Raw genomic sequence first — 24,704 nt, forward strand, 5'->3', positions numbered from 1 at the left:
GAAGTTTGGGCATGGTCCTGCCTGGTCAGCTGCCCCACCATGCTGCAGTGGGTGGGAGCAGTGCAGTGGCAGTTTCACAGTTCCCCTGAGGTGGGCACAACTTGGAGGAGAGCCAAGGTTCCCACAGAGGCCATATGAGCGACTTACTTGTTTTCATACGTGCCACACATGACATATATTTTGCACAACTTTAGCCCTTAAATACCACAGGGCGCACGTTTACGTCCTGGCTGGGTGGTACAGGACGCAAACTTAGGTCCTGTGGATGACATGGGCTCAAAACCGCAGAGGGCCAATGGGCTGCCATGGAAACCAGATGCCAGACAATGTTGGCAGGCCTGCCACGGCCTGTGCTCGCTATTGTAAGCTATAATGCATTGTAGTACAGATGGACTATGATGCATTATCATAACTTCTCTGGTTCAAGTCCCCTACAGGGACATAAATTCAAAAGCCCCCCCCCCCTTTTTTTTTTTTACGCTTCCCTTTTTTAATGAAAAATAAATAAAATATTTGGCATTGTATCCGTAATAAGTTGCACAATAAATTGGTTTTATACACATCTAATTCCTCACATGGTACCTAAGTTTATGGTATTGGGTTGAGGATGATTTAGTGATCCTGCACTGAGCAGGGGGTCAGACCCGATGACCCCGGAGGTCCCTTCCAACTCTACCATTCTAGGGTGGCTTTTTCTTGCAGTCCTGGTGTATAAAGGCTGCAGGATAGTGCAGACCCCCTTGATAAGTCTTCACAGCTCTTCCTTGTAATGTAGGAATCCCATTTATTGTTGCTTGCGTTGGACAATTCCTTCATTAACCAGTCAGACATAGATCTTCAGAGATTCTGCAGTTATATAGCATTTACTCCCAACTTGCTCCAGACCTGCAAAGAGGAACAGGCAGATTAGACTATAGGCTGACAGTCGTGGGGTCATATTATCCAGAATGAACTATACTGCTTAAGAAATGATGGGAACACTGATATTGCAGGCAGCGTCCGTCACGGGCGCAGTGTGAACCTGCTGTCATCAGTGAGGAGAACGGTGCACCAATGGTGGATCTGCCAATTCTGGTGTTCTCATGCCAATCAGAATCCATAGTGCAAGTTTGAATGAGCCCTTACTCTACAGATACTATTAGGATACAGCGCTTTGGAAAAAAAATATTAGATGGTAGGATGGCCCCTTTAAATCTTTGTCCCCTGCTGGAGCCAGTAGTGGGGAGAGGCTCCAGCTGCAGCTAGGCAGAGGATAGCAGGGAGGAAGACTAGGGGGAACAGGGCTGATTGACTGGAGATTCGTAGAAGATTTCTGTAAGACTCTTGATGGTCTCTGCTCTCATTACTGTTTGACAAGGTGCGGGTTTTAATTTGAAGCACGTCACCACCACTCACTTCTGTAGTGCGGTCAGGAGATTCTGGGTTTCTTTGCTCTTGCTGTGCTGGGACCCGTATACCGCAGTCTGGATCTCCAGACACTGTAAGAAGGGGATTAAAAGAAAAAAAAGAGAAGTGTCTTGAAGTTTGAATATTGTCTGCCTGCAATCACCACAAGGAGGTGCTCTATAATAATTTACAGTAATCTCCTGGGTCCCCCCTAGTGGTAGCTGCAGATACACGAATATCAAATGATGCAATAGTTATACAAGTTTTTGATAGAAGAATCACCTTTTTAAGCAGCTGGTATCCCTTCTGTATTTTCCCATCTGCCAGATGTATGCTGCCCATGATACTAAGCATCTCGGCTACAGTTTCGCTGTACTCTGTCTCTGAGCCCACCGCTTCCTGTAACATCTTATACGCCTCCTAGTGGAACAGAGATCAATTTCAGGACTAAAAAAAATGAGCAGTGCAAAATCCAATTTCAGGACCACTTGTTCCTTACGGGGCAGGGAGCAGACAGCTCCGTACATTGTGCAGTGGCCTGGGCTGGTACTGCAAGAGAAGTCCCCTTCACTTAAATAGGACTCAGCCTGCAGTACCAACCCAAGCTTCTGTACATTGTACGGAGATGTCACTTTAATGTGACTATATACCAGCATAAGGCTAGATACACACTACCATATTTAAGACCCATTATAGACCTATGAGGCGATGTATATTGGTGTATTTTCACACGAGTCGATGAGCTGCGTGTTAAAAAAAAAACACACAACCCCAAGCCTCAAGGCCTGTCCTATTCCTGTCCATTTCACAGAAAAACAGTGCATGCCAATGAGTGTCCTTGTGCTGTGTCCGTGTATATCAGACAGCACACAGATTGGTGCACATATGCCATCAAATGCTAGTTGAGCTCGAGCCTCTCAGGAGTAGTTCGTGCTCAGCTAGTGTGCCGATGGCCTAAAAGTCAGACTGTGGAGGTCCAGTTGGTCACCAAGTCACATCTGTGTCCATTCCCAGCAGAATAGTTTAAGAGAACCATAATCTAGATTCTACAGAATATTGTATGCAGTGGGGTTTAGTATAGTGTAGTATTGCAGTTTAACCAGTGGCAACAAACCATGTGGCTGCTATGGGGACTGGAGCTGAACTGTCCACCCACTTCCCCCGAATAACACCCAGGGACCCCTTATCTCACAGTACTAAAGGGTGCCTCCCTCATAACGTGTTCTCAATACACTAAAGCCCCCTGGACAGGGCAGAAGTCAGGCAAGTCTGGTAGTACTCTGGGCTAGAGAGTTTGGCTGCCGCTTCTGTCTGGAACCCGGGATGGACATAGTAACTTTGTGGAGCACAGAGGGGGCACTATTAATTTGTCGGGCTACTGTGTGGGTGTACTGAGAGTGGCATTGGGGCTGTTAGTACTACAGGGACTACTGAGAGTGGCATTGGGGCTGGTAGCCGTACAGGGGGTACTGAGAGTGGCATTGGGGCTGGTAGCCGTACAAGGGGTACTGAGAGTGGTATTGGGGCTGGTAGCCGTACAGGGGATACTGAGAGTGGTATTGGGGCTGGTAGCAGTACAAGGGGTACTGAGCGTGGCATGGGGGGGGGGGTCTAGCAGTACTACAGGGGGTACTAAGCGTGGCATGGGGTCTAGCAGTACTACAAGGGGTACTGAGCATGGCATTGGGGCTAGTAGCAGTACAGGGAGTACTGAGCGTGGCATTGGGGCTAGTAGCAGTACAGGGGGTACTGAGCGTGGCATTGGGGCTAGTAGCAGTACAGGGAGTACTGAGTGTGGCATTGGGGCTGGCAGCAGTACAGGAGGTACTGGGAGTGCAAAGTTGAGTTGTGGCTGAAAGAAGTTATGGAAGTCTGTCAATACCAAGTTCAATATATTTGCCAAAAGCACCAACCAGTCTGGGCACAGATGAAGAAAAACTAAACAGACATCATCAGTCAGAGATCACCTGTGGTTACTGGGGGTAAGTGCACTGTAATCACTATCACTGCCTACCACTGGTACTGAGTATTATATGGTGACTGCATTAATTAGAGATATCAGAGCTGAGCTGCTTTATAGTATCTGAGCCCGCCCTCTAAAAAAGTTGTCTTATACATAGTGGTGCACATTTACTAATACTGTCTAAGGCTAGGGTACAATACAAGGATCTCTCCCATGATCTGTTTATATCCAGGACTGCAACGGTAACAAGAGGGCATCCTCTTTCTAGAAGAAAGCAGGTTTCATCACCAACACAGAAGGGGATTCTTTACTGTAAGAGCAGTGAGACTGTGGAACTCTCTGCCTGAGGATGTGGTGATGGCAAAATCCATAGAGGAGTTTAAGAGGAGACTAGATGTCTTTCTAGAGCACTATGATATTACAGGATATAGACATTGGGTGACCAGCGGAGTTGTTGATCCGGGTCTTGGAGTTGGGTAGAATCTTTCAAAATGTTGATCCAGGGATTAGTCTGATTGCCATTAAGGAGTTCGGAAGGAATTTTTTCATCAAGGGGGCTACATTTAGGCTTCTGTCTCATTGGTTTTTTTTTGCCTTCCTCTGGATCAACAAGTTGGGGGTGGAAACAGGTGAACTAGATGGACACTGTCTCCCTTCAGCCTAACATGCTATGTTACCACACAGGCGAACGTTTTGCATGGGGATTAAAGACATTTTCCTGACAAAAATGCCCCCCATCACTTCTGTGAGGTTGCGATCCTCTGACGCGGTTGGAAGCAAAAGTGTTTCTCATTGTTGTCAATGGGAAGCCTTGCATCGCACACCATCGATGTGGTTTACTGGTCAACTAAAAACAATGTGCGATGTGTTCTGAAGAACGATCAAAGATAGAGCATGCCGCGACTTTATTCCCAGACTGCATCGCGATGAAAGAATGGGCTTCATATGCGAGATGTGTGTGTCTCACAACGTACAAATCTTGCATGATCCTTCGGCGATGTGAAAAGCTGCCTAAGGGCGCCCACCCACTGGCGATTTTGCGCGATCGCGATTTTAACATTACAAGTCCCATAGACCCCTGCAGAGAAAAAAATGCTGCGAATTTCGCAGGGAAAAAAAATCGCCAGTGGGTGGGCGCCCTTAGGATGCATTTACACGAGTGAGTGAGATATCTGTCGAGTCTCACACTTGCAAACCTGTGATACTTTTTTTATGCGAGTGCGATGAATTTTGCAAGAAAAATGCATCACATGCTTGGAAATGACACACCACCTAAATTGTACTTGTCTTTGTATGCCCCTTAGTTTGGCCCAATTCATCTGAGGTGTAATAGCAGACACAACCTGTGGACAGCAGTGGCACTGTTTCTTGAAAAACGAGCCTTAAGGGGGCATGATTACACACCATCTAATGGTTACACTCAGGTCGCCTTCACACGGGTGTCAAAATTGCGTGATATTTCTGCATTGCGAGACGCACAAATATGCATGGTTCCCATTCTTTTGAAGGGGGTCATACACATGAGGGATGTTTTCCTGCATGGCACCGCGATGTGATACAGGAAAAAAATGCAGCATGTTCTATCTTGTGTGTGCTCTCGCATCACAGTGCCCATTGTTTTCAATAGGGCCAACGGCAGCATCGCACCACCTGCTAGGTGCACACAATGCAAGGTCTCCCATTGAAAACAATGGGAGAAACTCTGCGATCCCCCACCAAACGATGCCATGAAAGGGCCTTGCATCTACGGCGATTTTACATGGATCTCGAGCACTATGGGGGGGGGGGGGGGGATCCACACTTGCCCGTATGAAGTTAACCTTAAAGTGATATTCCCATCATGCATTAACATGATTTGGCATCTCTGGTAGGTGCAGGTACCTCCTTGTATCCATGAGGGGAAGGACTGTATAGTTGGCTGCCCGTGTGCATGGCTCGCACCATTCATTTCTATGGGAGTTATGGAACTAGCTGAACGAGCACCGGCTGTGGATATCTTGTCCCCCCAATGTTCATTCATCTACATTCCCAATGCATCACATGCCTGACATACCCCATACCTGAGTTTTACCAATCTGTATGAGCCATTTGCTAAATTCCACACGTGTGTTCTGTGTCTGAGGGTCGTCGGCGCCCAGCACTATCTGGTAAACACTGAGGCTCTCTGTAAAATACTTATTGGTGTTTTCTAGAAACAAGAAAAATAGTTAATATCAATGAATCGAGGATGACTTACTGGAAAGGAAGTATATAAAAACCCTAATTTGCTGCACAAGGAACCTAATTCTGTCAAATTCCCCCAAGTCATACTCTAGAAACTAAAATAATATACTTTCTATGCTGGGGTAACCTGGTTATCTCATGTATATAATTATATATGTGTAGCTTGTATGCAATGCGAAAATCACACTTAGGGTGCATTCAGACGACCGTATATCGTCCGCGTGTTCACGGCCGGCCGATATACGGCGTCCCTCTCTCTCTCTGCAGGGGGAGGAGGCTGGAAGAGCCAGGAGCAGTGCTCTGAGCTCCCGCCCCCTCTCTGCCTCCTCTCCGCCCCCCTGCACTATTTTCAATGAGGAGAGGTGGGACAGGGGCGGAGCTAATTCATGGAACTTAGCCTCACCCCCCATCCCACCTCCACTCATTGCAAATAGTGCAGAGGGGCGGAGAGGGGGCGGGAGCTCATAGCACTGCTCTCGGCTCTTCCAGCCTCCGACCCCTGCAGAGAGACGCCGTATATCGCCTGGGCGTGAATTCCCTGGCCGATATACGGTCATCTGAATGCGCCCTTAATGTCATCTATTTGCGAGAACACGCTGGACGGGAACCAGGAGATAAAGGAGGACAAAAAAATGCTGTGATAAGCCACACCCCAAGTCACACCCCCTTTTTTTTTTACCATGGCCGGTATTTTTTAGTGACAAAGGTGGCAACCCTATGTGCGGTCTCCTACAACGGCCTATTCTGGTGAGCCAGAAAGAAGTTTCTGAGCATGTGGTGGTTGGAGTTCCACTATCTGATAGTGTGAACTGTCCAAGGTTCTATATCAGTGTGTCCTGAGGAGCTGCAGACAAGTCTGGGGGGTGGTGAGACATCCCAGGAACTCGTAATGAGATTGTAAAATCTCATTGGCTCGGTGTTAGGAAAGAATTAGAGAAACAGAGAGAGATAGTTGAAACTGTTTCCCACAAGTTATGGGCTGACCGAGAAGTTATGTGACTGAAGACAAAGGCAAATAATGTTGAGCAGCAACGCTTGGTTGTGGAAGAGGAGTGCGCCCACCTCAAATATGAAGTTGTGAAAGTACATGCCAAAATAGAAGAGAAGTGTCACTGGGTAAAAGAGGAGTCTAGCCAGAGAGTACTGGAAGCAGAAGGCAAGGTAAGAGAACTTGTAGAAGAGGTCTCGCGCAGAAGACGCAACGGTTGTGGGCAGGAAAGGTAGCTGACAGATTGTGGGCTCTTGCTGAGGAGGCCAAGAGGTGAAGTTCTATCGCAGAGGAAGGAGGCACCAGACAGAAGGCTGAAACAGGAAGGTTCCTGAAAGAGAAACTAAAGCCTGAAGTCTCCTTGCAACAGGAGGTAGACGAGAATGAAGAATTAGTAGATTGTGGAAAGGGGAAGTGCTCCAAGTGTGTCACTGCTACTGATTTGCCAGAATAATAGGACGTATTTATCAAGTTTTACTAAACCTCTGGCCTGGACGTGCCTTTTTGGTGTGTGGCCATCTATCTAGTGGAGGAAGAATGGTGATCCGATGAGTTAACAACCCCCAAGTTGTCACAAGAGATAACGAACACTGATGTAACAGTCAAAATACTAATGACGACCTGTCCGTCCGTGCGTGAGTGAGTGGGTTTGGGAGTGACTTACATGCTCCACCCCTGATCACATGATGGTGACCTCATTACAGGTCCTGTAAGCACACGGCTGCTGTCCAGCAAGGTGTTCATTAGTACTCCATACCAACTGAGGCCGCAAGGGGGTTTGTAGTCTGCCCGTAATCTGCACAAGGATGCAGGACCTGTGATGATGTCACCGTCATGTTATAAGGGGCGGACCATGTAGCTTCCTCACTGGTGATGAAGGACCTTTGATGGCGTCACCGCCATGTGATCAGGGGTGGAGCATGTAAGTCATTTACTCGCGATGAGCATCACTGTCATGTGATCAGGGGCGGCGCATGGCGGTGACATCATCACAGGTCCTTCATCTCCAGGCTTGTGCTGCTTCTGATCCCTCTTGTATGGGATGAACAATGTATGTAGCTGTGTGTGATGTGCATGTAGCATAGCTGTGTGACGCACTGCACCACCAGAAACACTAGTACTATAATTTCCTAATAATTAGCATTACAAAAATAATAAGCACAGTGATGTCATAGTACTAGTATAATCTACTCTATGAAGTGCAAACTGATGTCACAGTACAGGTATGAGGCACAATATAATAGAAAAGCATAGGAATATCGCACAAAAATGTCAGCATGTACATGGTGACATCACAGCATAGAAAAACAATGCACATAATGATGTCACCATGCAGGTATAATTCAAAGAGAGCTAGGGAAACAGTGCTGTGCTAAGCTCTTGGCTCTTACCTCCATGTCTCATACCCTTCTTCTCCAACCATTCTAAATCTATTTGAAACTGCCAGAATATATAACCTGGGCTTCACTCACCGTTGTATTCAGAACGTCCTGCCGCAGCATAGGCCTTAGCCAGGAGCAGTCCTGTATGTGCAGCCTTTTCACTTAGCTTTTTATATACTGCCTGGCATATAGAATGGGCCTGTGGAGACAGAACGACATATGAGGAGGTTACAAGAAAACACCTACCAGGGCTCAGTCCTACCATGTGCCATTTATAGTCCCAGTCTCCTCATGAGGACCATCTGGACCCCCTCAGATACCAGGGCCCAGGAGTGACTTCAACCTCTGTTCCCAATATAACTACACCCCCCCCACACACACACACACACACAGAGACCAGAAAAGCAATATAACGGGATATCTTGGGCCATTTTCACAGATCCAGTTCTGTGCTGAACAATTTCATATATTTGCATAAAGGCGTAGGAGCTCCATTCCTCTGATACAGAGCCAAACTCTTTCCAGTGGGATTCATGGTAGAATTCTGGTTGCTTGCAGCTGCCACTAGGGGGAGCTCAATGCATTCAGCCGTATACAGCTCCTATAGACTTGCTATACACCCCCTAGTGGGAGCGGTTAGGTGATGTAATACTGGCACGAGCATCTCTAGTGTAATAGTGAAAGGGGATGCCCTGCACCCTTGCTTACACGTAGCAGCACCTCTGCTGCTGTATGAAGTGGCCGGGAGCTGCTAGATTTGTGAGGTCGGCCTACAATGACTAAGCATACGCACACTCAACAGACTTTATGGACTTTTCAGACTGTGAAGGACACGTGTGACCATTAGCTTGAGGGTTTCTTATGTGTTGATGTTTGTACCTGGCATTCAAGAGTTAAGGATATGTATTCGTTAAGCAAGGGGTTAATAATGGACATGTACCGGAATGGCAAGGCACAGAAGAGCTATGCACAATAGAGAAGTTATGTGATGGAAGTGATGTACCTCAGTTAGTCCGGCTGTATTTGCTCTACCTTCTGCCCCTACGGTGCATGGAGTCTGTGAGTAGGCAGAGCTTCGTCAATGAGATGCCTTGCATTATATTCATTAAGGCCACAATATTAGAGTGTGCCACAGACCTCTGAAAATGAAGTATGCCGCATTAAGGGTGAGACAGACAGCTATAGTGTGTGAAGTGCCTTGCCGGACTGAGTTGAGGCAGCTAAATAGTGTGAAGACCCAGTTAAAATGATTAGGTAATGCTCAAGTACGGCGCCCTCCTATGGAGCGGAAATATTCAGCAAGTTTCAGTTCAGCAAAATTATATTTTTAGGAAAACTCTGGCCTCCGTCTCCATCTGACATCCTGACCCCGTTGTCACTCCACCATCCATGAGCAATGAGAGGTAACCAACCTGCAGTAAGTAGTGGATGGCTTGCTCGTGACGCCCCTTCATTTGCTCGGCCCGGGCCATCTCTCGGTAAATACCTATTAGTACGGCAGAGCTGTCCCCTTCAGAGGAGATGACCATCTTTACAGCTTGTTCAAAGAAATTCATAGCTAAGCTGAGCTTCTCCTGCAGCACACAGGACCTGCAAATAGCCAAGGAAGGATAATTGTGGCCAATTTGATGTGCTTTAGGTTGTATTTTGTCACATTTTTTTGCATATTTTTCCTTGTAACTAATGCAGCAGACAGATGTTTATCAAAAGTCCATAGTAAAATATGAAAATACTGCAGGTGAATGACTCTGGTTTCCATTCAGAGGCAGTAACCCTGTACATAGCTAGTCCTACTCTCCGATGTATCAGCCTGGAGTCCAGCTGTTTAGCTCACAGAGCATTGTCTACACCGGATACAATTGTATCCACTTCTCAGATGAGAACAGGACTAGCTGTGTACAGTGTGTCAGTCTGGAGTCCGGACTGTTAGCTCACAGAGTATTGTCTACACTGGATACAATTGTATCCACTTCTCAGCTGATAGCAGGACTAGCTATGTACAATGTATCAGTCTGGAGTCAGGGCTGTTTAGCTCACAGAGCATTGTCTTCACTTCTCAGCTGAGAACAGGACTAGCCATGTACAGGTTTGTTACCTCTGAATGGAAACAACAGTGTTCTCTTTCACTAACAGAAAAAAAAATATTGAAAATGGAGAGGAAATGAAATATTAAATCTAATTGAAAACTGTAGAACCTTTCATTTATAAAGAGATTAAACTTTTCTACGCCCTTGACAACATCTGCCATACATGTGCACTGGGATAGTATGGCACTGGCTTCGGAGACGAGACCACTCCATGCAAAGCAGGTGTAAGCTGTCTTTGAAAGCGGACATCCTTTCACAGCAGCCATGATTGCAGTTCACACTGAACAATTCTGTTAACCCTTTTAAATGTTGCTCAAATATCCCAATTGGTGTCTTAATGTTCCAAATACCCCTCCCTCCCCTCCCACGATGAGATCACAGGTGGTATCTAGTTGCTATGGCAGTCTAGTGCCTTGTGAGGGCCCCCTTTATGTATTTCTGCCTACTAAGACATGCCTGTGGCACGGCTTAATAGGATGCCCGCAGAAATAAAATATAGTGCAATACTGAAGAATTCCAGTATATTGTATAAGCAATCAAGCAATTGCAAGTTTAAGTCCCCTGTGGGGGCAAAACAAAAGTGAAATAAAGTTTTTTAAATTACTATAAAAAAATTATTTCTCCATTTTTATAATTTAAAAAATCAAAACAAGACCCCCCCCCCCCCAATAAAAATTGTGCAGTTGTTGGGCATTTTTCAGTAGCAGCGCACATAGAGGACTACAGGAAGTAGTCCTTCATGTTCATGAGCGGCAGCTAGCTCTGCCCACTATTCAACCACTGACGGTGAGGTGGGCAGCACTAGCTGCAGATCATGAATATACAGGACTTCCTCCTGCAGTCCTCTACGGCATGGAATTACGCCGCAGGACGCAGCCAAATCCGCAGCTGTAGGATTTCACACCAAAATCTGCGGGTCTAACTGCGGATTTTCATGCGGAATGGCGGGCAGCTTTTAAACCATTTTCAAATATGTATCAAAATCCGCAGGTAGCGGATGATCACCACAATTACAGATGAGAAATCTATTAGCCAAGTCCCTGCATAAACCATGTTGGTAAAGTGAGTCAATGACGACCAGCATTAAAAGCTACTAGGGGGCGCTGCCTCTCAGCGGATGATAGAACGTCCCAGGTGACTTTAAGTGGATAATGATTTATTCATCAACACGTAAAAAACAATATGAAATTGCGCGGGATCTGTCTCACCCAGTGAGAGGCAGCGCCCCATAGAAGCTTCTTCTTACGGACGTGATTGACGCATTACACTCTTCATTCTAAGCGCCGCTCTCACCAGGCCATCAGCCTTCATTACAGTTGTGCCTAATTAGCGTAACCCAAAAAGGTGAGTTTTCCACTTACCTGAACTTACGCAATTTTTTATCAGGTTTCACCCTATGGTGCGCTTGTGTGATTTTTTTTCTATTTTCTTTTTTTACGGTATCTGAAAACACATCTGTTCATACCTCCCCAGCGCCAAAGCGATGTCTTTGTCGGATATTTTGCCAAGGACAGACGTCTTCTCTTGAAGTTCTTCCAGATCGGCAATGAGTTTCTGCACTTTCTGCAAACTGACATAGGATTCTCTTCCAGTATCACAATTAAGGGAAACAACTTGAAAGTAGCAGATTGATGTAGCAGAGTTGAGTTTGTCATTTGGCACAATCCATGATAATGGCACACTATGCCGTCTGAGACCTACAGGTTAACTTTTGGTAGTATTATGTTAGGCTGACAGTTGCCAAATGCATGAGGCAGGGACTATGGAGATGCACCAAGCCTTAATGCTGCCTGAGGTAAATTATGAAATGGTGCCCCAATCCCCCCCCCCCTATAAAAAGACTCATTTTATAGACTTTGAAATCACCAATACAAATGGCACCGAATATATATTTGAACCTTTGAAACTTGTCTGAAGAAGCAGAGTAATAGTGGCCCCAGTAGTGACCTCCTTAATGGCCCCAGTAGTAATAGTTGCCCTCGTTAGTAGCCCTAGTATTAACCCTTTCCAATCCACTGTCTGACGTCTAAAGACATTCTGATTGAAGGCTGTACAGCTCCGATGTCAGAAGACATCCGGCAGGGTATTCTCACTGTATATTACTGGCTGCTCTGTTGTCGGGGGCCTCTCCAGCATGTCCAATACCGCAGTGCTGGCTCTAGCCAGCAGGTGGCGCCATTGTTTAATAGCAGAAAGAGAAAAACCCCTAGGAAACCCTGAATTCAAAATTGGATTGCAAAGGGTTAATAGTATCCCCCGTAGTTTACCTCCTGCTACCCACTATACAGACAGTGACTGTGACTTTATGGATGGGCCTTGCCCCTTTCGGTCTCACTATTCACTAAAGGATATTTATTTTGCAGCAGGTGAGACATCCCAAGAGTGTAGTAAATGGTCACCAGGGTTCCCAGGACTTCCCTTTTCTCTTCTACAGATTTTGACATGTCCACACCTCGCAGTAGGATGTTTTTGGCCGATTCAGCATGTTGTTTGGCCTGGACTGGTAACCCTGGAGAAAATCAGTCACTGCATAAGTGTTTATCCAAATTACAGCCATTAATACATTTACCCTCCCTCATACCTTACTTAGACTACCGTGTGAAACTTATGAGAATATTGGTTCTGGTTCAGTATCTATTTAATAAACTTACTGTATTTATATAATATGTTTGGTTCTGGTACCATATCTATGCAGGAAGTTTAAAGTTTAGGTACCATATCTTTGTAGTAAGCTTGGTTCTGGTACTGCATCGATGTAATAAGTTTGGTTCCGGTACCATATCTATGCAGTAAGCTTGGTTCAGGTACAGTATCTATATAGGAAATTTGATTCTGGTAGTGTATCTATGTAAGAAGTTTGGTTCCGGTACCGTATATGCAGTAAGCTTGCTTTTTGGTACTGTAGTAAGCTTGGTTCAGGTACAGTATCTCTATGTTAACTTTGATTCTGGTACTATATATATGTAATAAGTTTGGTTCTGGTACCATATCTATGTAGTAAGCGTGGTTTTGACACTGTATCTATTTAGTACGCTTGGTTCTGTTACCATATCTATGAGGTGTCAGATCATTTTAAAGCTTTAGCCTGACAGGGGTTCACAATCTTCACTAAGCCTTGGGCCCATGATAGGCTTAATCTGGCCCTGCTTCTTTCAGTGGGGGAGAGATGAGAAGGAGAAAATTGCTGCTGTCCGTGGTGGTGTAGAAGGGAAGAAGCTGATATGCCATAACTTTATGATTGGTGGGACTCCACCCTATCCTGAGAATAAAGGTGGCTAGACACGGGGAACAATACACACAGAATAGAACCGTTTCAATTGGTTCATTCACATTCCTTTTTTGTGCACACATTTCAATCCCCGTCTATGGGGGCTGCGCAAATGCACACGCAATACGCAAGACAATGCACAATACGCTGTACAATTCTGCTGGGAAAACACCACATCTGGACCTCATTAGACTAAACAGCCATTTAAATCGGCATGGTTGTGTCCTGCACACAAAACATGCCTGGTACACAGAAAAAGTACAGTAAAATAGTAGACACGCACGCAAAAAAGACTCGTTCACAGTGCAAATGCATAGTTCTGAGGCATGCGCAATTGCACATACGCCGGTGTGAAGCCATCCTTATAGGACTGCAGGGCGGATTCAGAGCTGCATCCATTTCTCCTTGTATTGCATTAATCCTGGCGCACCCAGTTGTGCAGCGTATGCAACGGGTAACCCCAATGTACCCAATCCGGGGCAGGATGTTTGCCCAAGCGGTGGGCCTGTGTCCTTTTTAAATGCCAGGGCCGATTTTAAGTCCCAGTCTGTCCTATTAAGAATATACTCATGAGGTCAATATTAGGGTGAAGTATTAGCCTAAAGTTCAGTTACTGTTGTTTACAGATTAGCCACTAGATGGCAATAGCAGCCCTTCAATTCATATTGCGCCATTCTTCCATATAGCTGCCTGCGGATTCTACGCCAATTGAAAGTTTTTTAGTTTTAGAATATTTTCTTATCATTAGTGTTTATGTCATACATTACTATAATAAAACCACCGTAGTTTTATCATTTCTTTGTTAGCAGAAGAAAATATTTTGAACACTTTGATAGTGGTGAACATTTTCATCTGCGTTCCCTCACGCCGCGGGTAGTTTAAGGGAAGCACAAGAAATGTTGCTGTTATAACTGCAGCTGGTTCTACCAAGCAATAACCTGAAGAGGATGAATACTTATGCAAGCAGCTTCACAATCTGCACAGGTGACAGGGCGCATTCATCAGGGAACTTACCTCTAACTGTAAGGTAACTGTATGCAAGATCAGCAAACGCCTTAGCAAGTCTCCAGTGGCCGTCTCCATGTATTATCTTGCTTAGGGCCACACAGCGGATTAACTCCTCGTGTGCCTTGAGCAACTAAAGAAATTTTGCACACAAAACAAATTGAGCCGAGAGATAAATACTTAATCAGTCCACTGAGCTCAGGACAGTTTTATGATCTGTCTTTATGATTTTCTTCTGCATTCACTGCCAAAGCTAAACTCTGAATTCTGCTGGATTCTTGTTACTATAGAGCAGTGAATGATGGAAGCACAGATGATTGCTGCACATGTTACGTACATGTCGAACAGCAATATTGAAATTAACTGCAGTCACGGGTCAAGGAGCAGCTGAATGTTTACTTTTTCTTTGGGTGTGAACAGAGAAGAAATCTTACCACTTGGGGCCCCTCAGACAGAAGAGTTAAAGGGTTGTTTGGGACTTTTACTATTACTCAGCTTTCCTTAGGACAGGTCATCAATAGCTGATCAACGGGGATCCGCTGCTCATGATCTGCGCCGATCACCTGATCACTGGACCTGATGATCAGTACTTAAAGCCGATAGTGCTGTTGAATTTTGCAGCAGCCCTGTTTAGTACTACAAGCACAGCTCCAACTGATTCCCATTATCTTAAAACCTCATTCACACGAGTGTTGTGCTCTCACACTCGCCGCATCACGGGTGACAAACACGTTTTCTCGTCCATTCACACAAGCATGAAAAACTCTCGAGTGGCATAAATCCTCGGCATGACTTCTAAGGGTTAACTAGAGCCAGCCGTAATGTTTTCGCAGCGTTGGACTCTGCTAAACTGCCTCTCCCTCCCTTTTTTTGCAGCTCCCATAGAAGTCTATGGGAGCCTCCAGCATATATCGGCCAAAAGATAGTGCAAGATCTATCTTTTCCGGCCACGTATAAAATTAGCCGCCGTATTCGGTCGCCAATGTCCTATTATTCCAGATGCAACATTTTTACGGGGCTAAAAATCGCTTATCTGAATGAATTGGAATCCAATGCTTCAGATGGTTGCAGTTTTTTTTATCGCGGCTATATTAGGCATGTAAAAACGCTTGTGTGAATGAGGCCTAAATGGGAGCTGAACCTGCAGACCAAACCAGGTTGCCGCAATACAGACAGTGCTATCTGCTACCAGCACTGTGGGCCTGACCATCAACTCTTGGGTGGGGATCCTGAGCGGCAGACCTCCGCCAATCAACTATTGGTGATATATCCTGAGGATAGTTCATTAATAGTAAAATTCACTGGCAACCCCTTTAAGAGACACAACACATGTTGTAGTACCCAGTATGAGTTGTAACTTGGCAGTAAACTTAGTAGTACAGTCGCTTGAACTTTGTAACACAGTAGTTCAAACTTTGGCACACAAACTTTAGAACCTTGGCAACTCAGTTTCTATACTTGGCAACACTGTATCGGCCTGGTAGCCCAAAAGGGGTTCAGTTACAGTCTCTTTAGGGCTCCTTCACACTGGTGATCGCGATATCGCTGCAATATCGCAAGTGTCCTCATGCGATGTGAGCGTTTTTTGCAACGTTTCTCGCAAGGCATTGCTGGAGGCTATGTTTTTCTTGTGTGTTTTTCTCGCAAGTGTGAAGGCGGCCTTAAACACACAGCAGACTTGGCGTGGGTCCGGGTCACACTCGTCAGCACATGAAGGTGTGCATTCACAGTCTCTATGGTGGCCAGGCTTCACACTGCTTCGCAATGCAGAAGGATGAACAACTGGAACCCTTTCACCTTCATGGTCAGGGGGCTTCAGGGCTTTCGCACTGATCAGCGCTTCTAGCTGCACCCAGCCTTTTCCACAGATCTCTCGTACCTGCATCCACTCTCCACACAGCGGCGCTCTCTCCACCAAGGTTGCAACTAGAGCACTCACACTTGTGTGCAACACCCCGCTATTTGTACCAGTCATAGGCACCACCCTGCAGGTAGGTGCACACCCTACCATTCGTCTGACTGGTTATGTAAACCTTAGATTGGTCATCAGACTGGGATCAAGACCACGAATGTCCACAGGGGCCACCACAGAGTTGGGGTCATATTTCCATCCCCCTTACACATAACCCCATGACTACAGCCAGCCTTATAGTCACCTTGTTGTCTTTGATGTACTGTTCCGCTATCAGCTGAGCCCTGGATAACTTATCCATAGGAAGAGCCTGATTACTCAAGCCATGAGGAGGCATAGATGGTCCATCAGATGACCTCTCTGTATAGTCTAAGATGCTGCCATCTTCTTCATGAATGCTGGTGACTGTCTTGGGGGTCCTGTTCAGTAATACAATAAATCTCGAGTTCTCACCTTCCATCAACTTGTTAAAAATTCTCATTGGCTGATCCCTAGTAGAGATGAGCGAGTATACTCGCTAAGGCACATTACTCAAGCGAGTAGTGCCTTAGCCGAGTATCTCCCCGCTCGTCTCTAAAGATTCGGGGCCGGTGCGGATGACAGGTGAGTTGCGGCGGGGAGCAGGGGGGGAGAGAGGGAGAGAGAGATCTCCCCTCCGTTCCTCGCCGCTCTCCCCCGCCACTCGCCCCCCCCCGCCGGCCCCCGAATCTTTAGAGACGAGCGGGGAGACACTCGGCTAAGGCACTACTCGCTCGAGTAATGTGCCTTAGCGAGTATACCCGCTCATCTCTAATCCCTAGTTATATATGGGGACCTTAAATGATAACCAATATGGCCATTGAAGCGGTTACGAAAGTTGTCACCTGGCTGTCCCGGACTTCAGAATGGAACATTTAATAGGGGGAAATGTGGCTGACTCTATTGTGGAGGCACTCATACTGGCCCTGTTATGGTGTACTGTGTTTGACACTATGACACTGGCCTTGTGCTGGGACGATCATAGGGATCCTGAGGTTGGCACTATTATTGAGGCACTGTCATGGGGAATTTGTAATGGTACTATTATAGCAGCCCTGTGGTTGGCACTATTATAGAGACCCTGGGGTGTGCACTATAAATGGAAGCTTTGTGGTTTGCACTATTATTGGTGTCCTATGGTTTTCACTATTTTTGCAGTGGTATGGGTAGCACTGTAATAGGGCACTGTGGTTGGCATTAATATGGGGGCTTATCTCAGTACTATTACTGGATCCCTGCAATTTACAGTACTATTGGGGCACTGTGAAGGATAATGCTATAGGGACCCTGTATTGGTAGCATTAGGGCACATACACACGGGTGTATGCAATTTCGATGCGTGAAAATTGCACCGTTTTCACTGTGTGTATGTGCATATTAAGTGGGTTTTGGTGACCATCATTCCGTGATACAGACCAAAATAGGATCCTGCGATTTGCATAACTGAATACCCCAATGCAAATAAATAGGGTTCATGCTGTCCGTATTACATCCATAAAATATAAAGACGGAATATGGATAGAAGATATACCCGTGTGAATGTACCCTTATAGACATACTGTGTTCGACACTGTTATTGCGGTTCTGTAAATAGCACTGTTTTGGGGTCTTCTGGCCGGCACTATTATTAGGGGAACTACAGATGGAATTATTATAATGGACCGATAGTTTGCATTATTATTTAGGCTTTATGATTTTCACTATTGTTGGAACACTATGGAGGACAATGTTATAGGAGCCTTATATTAGTACAATTATAGGCGTACTGCAGATGGCACTATTATAGAGGCCTTTTGATTGGCACTGTTATTAGGCTACATGGATAGCACTGTAATAGGGCCTTCTGGTTAGAACTATTATTGGGGTACTGTGATTAGCAGTATTATACAGGGACTGCAGTTGGCATTATTATAGAGGCGCTCTATTCTGCACTATTATTTGTGTTCTATGGTTTGCACTGTTATTCGGGCATTGTGGAGGACAATGTCATAGGAGCCTTGCATTAGTACTATGGATGTACTGCAGGTGGCACAATTATAGAGGCATTTTGATTGGCACTATTATTGGGCTATGTGGATAGCACTGTAATTGAGCTTTGTGGTTAGTACTATTATTGGGGTACTGTGGATAGCACTATAATGGGGCCTTGTGGGTTGCACCATTATTGGGGTACTGTGGATAGCACTATAATGGGGCCTTGTGATTGGCACTATTATTGGGCTGTGTGGATAGCACTGTAATTGAGCTTTGCGGTTGGCACTATTATTGGAGTACTGTGGATAGCACTATAATGGGGCTTCGTGGTTGGCACTATTATTGGGCTATGTGGATAGCACTGTAATTGAGCTTTGCGGTTGGCACTATTATTGGAGTACTGTGGATAGCAATGTAATGGGGCCTTGTTGTTGACTCTAATATTGGGGTACTGTGGATAGCACTGTAATAGGGCCTTCCGGTTGGCACTACTATTGGGGTACTGTGGATAGCACTGTAATGGGGCCTGGTGGTTGGCACTAATATTGGAGTACTGTGGATAGCACTGTAATAGGGCCTTGTGGTTGGCACTAGTATTGAGGTACTGTGCATAGCACTATAATGGGGCCTTGTGGTTGGCACTACTATTGGAATACTGTGGATAGCACTATAATGGGGCCTTGTGGTTGGCACTATTATTGGGGTACTGTGGATAGCACTGAAAAAGGGCCTTCCGTTTGGCACTACTATTGGGGTACTGTGGATAGCACTGTAGAAGGGCATTGTGGTTGGCAGGATTATAAAGGCCCTGTAGTTTGTATCATTATTGGTACCCCATGGTTTTTGTTGTTATATGGGCACTGTGGTTGGCGCTGTTAGAGAGGCACTGGTTTGCTTTGCTTTGGCTGGGGCAGGGGTATGCCTACTAATAGTTTCAGAATGTTGGAGGGTATTTGTTTTACATACGTGCGTGCTGATGCCAGCTCTTCATATATGGAGGCTGTGGGGATCCGTATTGGGATGGATGACATTATCTCCCAGACTCCTGTACAAAACACAAAGTTCAACATTTCCATCAAATCATGGATTATTTCTCTTACTAAAATCCCACAACTTCATATGAATAAATTATATCAGTCCGGACGGCCCCCCAAGGATTGTCACTCAGCTTTTCTAGACTCCGGACAGACAAATCTATTTTATTATTTAATTTTACATCTCGAGGTTATAGCTTGGCTTTCTTTCTCCTGGGGCAACAATTCAATTTGCTGCCCCAGACCTGTATCTACATACCCTGCCTATACCACAATGGATTGTGGCCGCAGTCCTAGGTCAAAATAAAGATGTTTAGGAAAAAAAACTGAAGACCCCTAGAGTGTAATAATATGTAGGTGGATCATTCATGCAAACCATCATACTATTACAGCACAATGGAACAGGTGCATAGGGGCAACGCTATCCCAAGCAGGTGTTAGCCATTTAAAGGGGTTGACCAATTATTGAAAATCAAATGTCAGGTACAAATGTGCTAAAATAACAAATCAAGCAGTACTTATCCATCCCCGCCGATCCAGCACTGCAGCCCAGCTATTTACCCAGTCTTTGTTGGCAGTGGAAGTCAGTTGACTGCTGCCTGCCAATCAGAGGCCACAACTTCAGCATTTGGAACTCCTGGCATCATGGCGCCCAGTATGTAGGGTTGCCACCTGGTTGGTAGACCACTAGCCCGACCAGTAATTAGGTTCAAAGGCTGGTGCCCGTATTTATTAATAATTTAGGTTACCACCGTGGACGGGGTGGAAACCCTAAGCCGTGTTCGTACTCCTGGTCTTTGCATATGCTGTACTGTGGGGGAATCAGCCACTCTGTAGTGGAAAGCAGAGTGATGTTCTCAGCTTCAGCAGGTTGTATCTGACTGTGTGAGTCCTCCTGCTGATGGGCGATTATCGAGAAGGGGTACTGTATATAAGGAGAGGCCACTTTTACTAATGGGGTACTGTGGAGGTCACTATTTCTACTGGGGCCACTATGGGGGACACTACTACTACTGAGGCTACTATGGGGACACTATTAGTACTGGTGCCCCTAATGTGGGTCTCTTTAACAAATGGAGCCACTAAAGGGGTCACTATTACTGCTGGGGCCACTATAAGGGTGGCTATTACTATTTGGGGTTACTATGGGGGACACTAATACTGGGACCCCTAATGGGGTCACTATTACTATTAGGGCAACTAATGGGGTCACTAACAAGGATACTGTTAATACTGGGGCTACTAGTAGGGTCACTAACCCAACTGGGGCCACTAAGGAGGACACTTACTATTGGGGCCACTACTGGAAGTACAGTTATTTTTAGTGACATTGTGAGGGGCACAATTACTAGTTGGGACCACCAGAATAACGGAGTTAAAAACATACATTGTTATAAGCCACGCCCCCAACCCACGGCCATTTTGCCTTGGTCTGTATTTTTTCGTGGCAAAAGTGGTGACCCTACCAGGATGTGGGCACTTATGCCAGGAGAACAGGCGGTGACGCTGTGACCTCTGATTGGCAGGCAGCAGTCACCAGACTTCCGCTGTCAATAGAGACTGTGTGAACAGCGGGGCTACAGCACTAGATTGCCGGAGGAAGGATGAGTAAGTGCTGCTTGATTTATTATTTCAGCACAACTGCACCTATCATTTAATTTTCAAAAAGTAACCAGACAATGCCTTTAACCCATTATATGCCATCATCAATACCAAATAATAGTGGGAAAGTGATCTGTTGCCATGGCAGCAGAGGGCCTAGTTCAGGCCCCCAGGCTTGCCACAACTATATGTTAATAGCACCCTCCCTAAGGGTGAATGCAGACGGGCAGAAATTTCGCGGCTAGATTTCCCACTGAATTTCCGCCCGTGCCCGCTGCCATAGAATTGCATTAGTTTATGCAATCCTATGCAGACAGACGCGATTTGACCGTGTGAAAACTCGAGTGGTAAACAAATCGCAGCATGTCCTATTTCTGTGCGAGCCTCGCAGAGGCCCGCACAGAAACGTCTCCGCTGACGCGCCGGCTCTGCATGCGGCTGTGCGACAGCCGGCACATAGCAGAGCAGAGACAAGACGCCGGAGGAGGTGAGCCGCGGGTCACTGCATGGGCATGGGGCACATCCTGCTGCAAAAATTCTTTCAGCGGAATCCGACCCAGCCATCTGGATTCACCCTAAGAGGGTTTAATAATCAGACTATTGCATGTTAAAGTCCCCTAGTACAACAAAAAGGTAAGAAAAAAATTGGTAATTTCAATACGGTTTGTTGAAAAAAAGTTAAATTAACAGTATGATTAGAGATGAGCGAGCGTACTCGCTAAGGCAAAGAACTCGCTAAGAACGGGGGGGGGGAGAGATCTCTCTCTCTCTTTCCCCCCCGCTTCCCCATGCTCACTCCCGCAACTCACCGCTCACCCCCGCCGGCCCCCGAATCTTTTGGCACGAGCGGGCATGTACTCGAAAATGGCAATACTCGCTCATCTCTATTTATGATCTAAAACTAGAGCACCATTTACATCCTTAATATCAACACTTATAATGAGTCGTAGAATGAAAATAATCTAGTAATTATAGTGTAAAAAAAAAGTCCAAAACGAACAACACGCCATCGTATGACTACCATGATAGAAACATAAAAGAGGGTTCAAGTAATGTAACGAGGAAGAACAAAAAAAAATTGTCCTGCAGGGCTCAAAATCAGCCGCATACTTAGGGAAGTTAAGGAGGCCCTCAAATCATATTTATCAAAGCTGTCTTAAAAAAAAAAAAAAAAACTGTCTTTGTTGCCCCTAGCAACCAATCAGAGCTCAGCTTTCATTTTACCAGAGCAATTTAAAAAATGGCAGCTGAGCCCTGATTGGTTGCTTTGGGCAATAAGGACAGGTTTTCTATTAGTCAGTTTGATAAATGAGGCTAGTTATGTCTTTGTGAAGCAGATAGCTCCTTCAGAGCTTTCATCTCACCAGTTTGTGCACCCAACAGTTCTGCACTCGTTAGGATGGTCCTTGATTCGGGGGCTTTCCAGCTGTCCCAGAAGGACATACTACATGTTTCACCTAAAGTTGCCACCCAGCCAGCAAACCACCGATCCAGCTGGTAATTTATCCTGAAGGCCGAGGTCAGTATTGATTTTTAACCAGCCATATTAATTAGAATAGTTACCTGGTGTGAGCACATCTGGCCGGGCAACAACCTTATCATCAAGTGCTGTAACTCACTGTGAAGCTCTTCTTGTGAGGTCTGCAGCTCAAAGAAGATACTCACTCCTCACCCCGGTGTCTGCATTCCTGCGCAGACATCAGGGAGGAGGAGTCAGGACCTTCTGTGAGCGCTGCAGCGGCGTCCTATCCTGAACGGAGCCCCACAGTGAGTTACAGCTCTTGATGATGACATCCAGAGGTTTGGAGTGGGGAGGAAACCAAGACTGGGTGCTATTATTACTGGGGCCACTAAAAGGGGACATTATTATTACTAGTGTCACTGAGAGCGGGCACTATTACTATTGGGGGCACTGAGTGGGAGCACTATTATTACTGGGGCCACTGAGAGGGGGCACTACTAATATTTAAGCACTAAAAGAGAACAATATTACTATTGGGGCCAATGAGAAGGAGCACTAAAATTACTGGGGGCACTATTACTATTGGAGCACTGAGCAAGGGCACTATTAGTACTGGGGCAACTGAGAGAGTGAGCTGTTAATATTAGGGCACTGAGAGAGGAACATAATACTATTGGGGCCAATGAGAAGGAGCACTAAAATTAAAGAAGGCACTATTACTTTTGGGGCACTAACAGAAGGCACTATTGGTACTGGGGCCACTTAGAGCAGGCACTATTACTATTAGGGCAGTGAGAGATGGTATTATTAGTACTGGGGCCACTGAAAGGGGGCGCTATTATTTTTGGGTCCGCTGACAGGGTACACTGTTATTACTGGGCCACTGAGAGGGGGCATTATTACTATTAGGGAACTGAGAGAGAATACTATTACTATTGGGACCACTGAAAGGGGGTAATATTATTATTAGGGCACTGAAAGAGGGCAGTATTGCTATTGAAGCTACTGACAATGAGCACTATTATTACTGGGCCACTGAGAGGGGGCATTATTACTATTAGAGAACTGAGAGAGAATACTATTACTATTGGGACCACTGAAAGGGGGCAATATTGCTATTGAGGCTACTGACAATGAGCACTATTACTGGGCCACTGAGAGGGGGCACTATTACTATTAAAAAACTGAAAGAGGGTACTAGTAGTACCGATGACACTGGAATAATGGAGGTAAAACCATTAATTGTGATAAGCCACGGCCCTAACAACACCCTTTTTACATTGGCCAGTATTTTTTGGTGACAATGATGGAAACCCCTGGCATAACTATAGGGGATGCAGGGGATGCGGTTGCATCCAGGCCCAGGAGCCTTCGGGGGCCCATAAGGCCTCTCTTCCCCATATTGGGAGCCCAGTACTATGAATAAAGCATTATAGTTGGGGGCCATGTTACAGGCTTTGCATTGGGGACCAGGAGCTTCAAGTTACACCTCTGGTAGAAACCCTAGTCTTGCCCCACTATAACCGGGCTCCCCCTCCACTAACTCCTTCCATCTGTAAAGGCACCATCATCCCACTCACAGGACTGCGTGACCGAACGCCGAAAGCAGCGCACCGCATTCTGAGGATAGCCCATCAGTATCAGTCCCAGAAAAGCCCTTTAACGCATTACATGAAATCCCCAAAAGTGGCAGCAATATAAAAAAAATGCAACCTGCCCCACAAAAGCCCTCACACAGCTTCGTAAACGGAAAGACAAAAATGTTATAGGTCTTTGCATTATATGTCCCCCTAAAAAGAAGCCACTGAAAACGGCAACCTGTCCTGCAAAAAGCAAGCCGGCCCCCGGGGACAGCGGGTCGCCTGAAAACTAATGAAAACTAAAAAAGTTTTGACTTTTGAAATGCAGAGATGTAAAAAAAAAAAAATTACTTTGTTCTGAAGTTCAAAAAAGGCCTGGTGATGAAGGGGTTAATAATGGTACCGCTGTATCCTGCTGTATACCTCACTGCTGATCCTCAGGCCTAGGTTCGCCTTCCAGCACTCAGTGCTCTCCTTGTTTACATTAGCTGTCTTGTTGCTATGGAGATGTAGAGGAAGCGTCCTGACAACGGGGGCGGGGTTAGAGAACTCCAGGCATTATGGGACCTGCTCCCTTGTGCGCCATTATCACTGTGGTTTCTGCCAGGAAGTTGTTTTCAGGAATTGAAACCGGAGGAGGGAACCTGGAGCTGCAGTGTGTTCTGTCTGCAGCTCCATGGCACATATTTAGTTTTTTTAATATTGTTTTCTCCTTCTGACTATAAGGCCGGCTGCACACGGGCGGATTTGCATTGTGGGATCCGGAGCGGGCGTTCGTCTACGGATTCTGCAGCAAATACCTTCCATAGTATGCTATGGA

General features: G+C 45.8%; 1 protein-coding gene across 2 annotated transcripts; it reads right to left on the bottom strand.

The window, feature by feature from the left end:
* Positions 1-531: 531 nt before the first annotated feature.
* Positions 532-24,364, bottom strand: TTC23L (tetratricopeptide repeat domain 23 like). Of its 2 annotated transcripts, none has more exons than XM_066602454.1 (12): positions 24,308-24,364; positions 19,173-19,251; positions 16,459-16,633; positions 14,312-14,435; positions 12,382-12,538; positions 11,495-11,620; positions 9,355-9,532; positions 8,033-8,141; positions 5,410-5,537; positions 1,669-1,806; positions 1,396-1,478; positions 532-885 (listed from the first exon to the last, which is right to left on the bottom strand). In XM_066602454.1, the coding sequence occupies exons 2-12, from the start codon at positions 19,235-19,237 to the stop codon at positions 864-866; spliced, it is 1,305 nt and encodes a 434-aa protein (XP_066458551.1). In that variant the 5' UTR covers positions 19,238-19,251; positions 24,308-24,364; the 3' UTR covers positions 532-863. The 2 variants fall into 2 exon arrangements, with proteins under 2 accessions (XP_066458551.1, XP_066458552.1); XM_066602455.1 differs by having other exon boundaries at positions 24,236-24,323.
* Positions 24,365-24,704: the final 340 nt, after the last annotated feature.

The sequence above is a fragment of the Eleutherodactylus coqui genome, chromosome 5 (assembly GCF_035609145.1).
Source record: "Eleutherodactylus coqui strain aEleCoq1 chromosome 5, aEleCoq1.hap1, whole genome shotgun sequence".
NCBI classification, from domain to species: domain Eukaryota; kingdom Metazoa; phylum Chordata; class Amphibia; order Anura; family Eleutherodactylidae; genus Eleutherodactylus; species Eleutherodactylus coqui.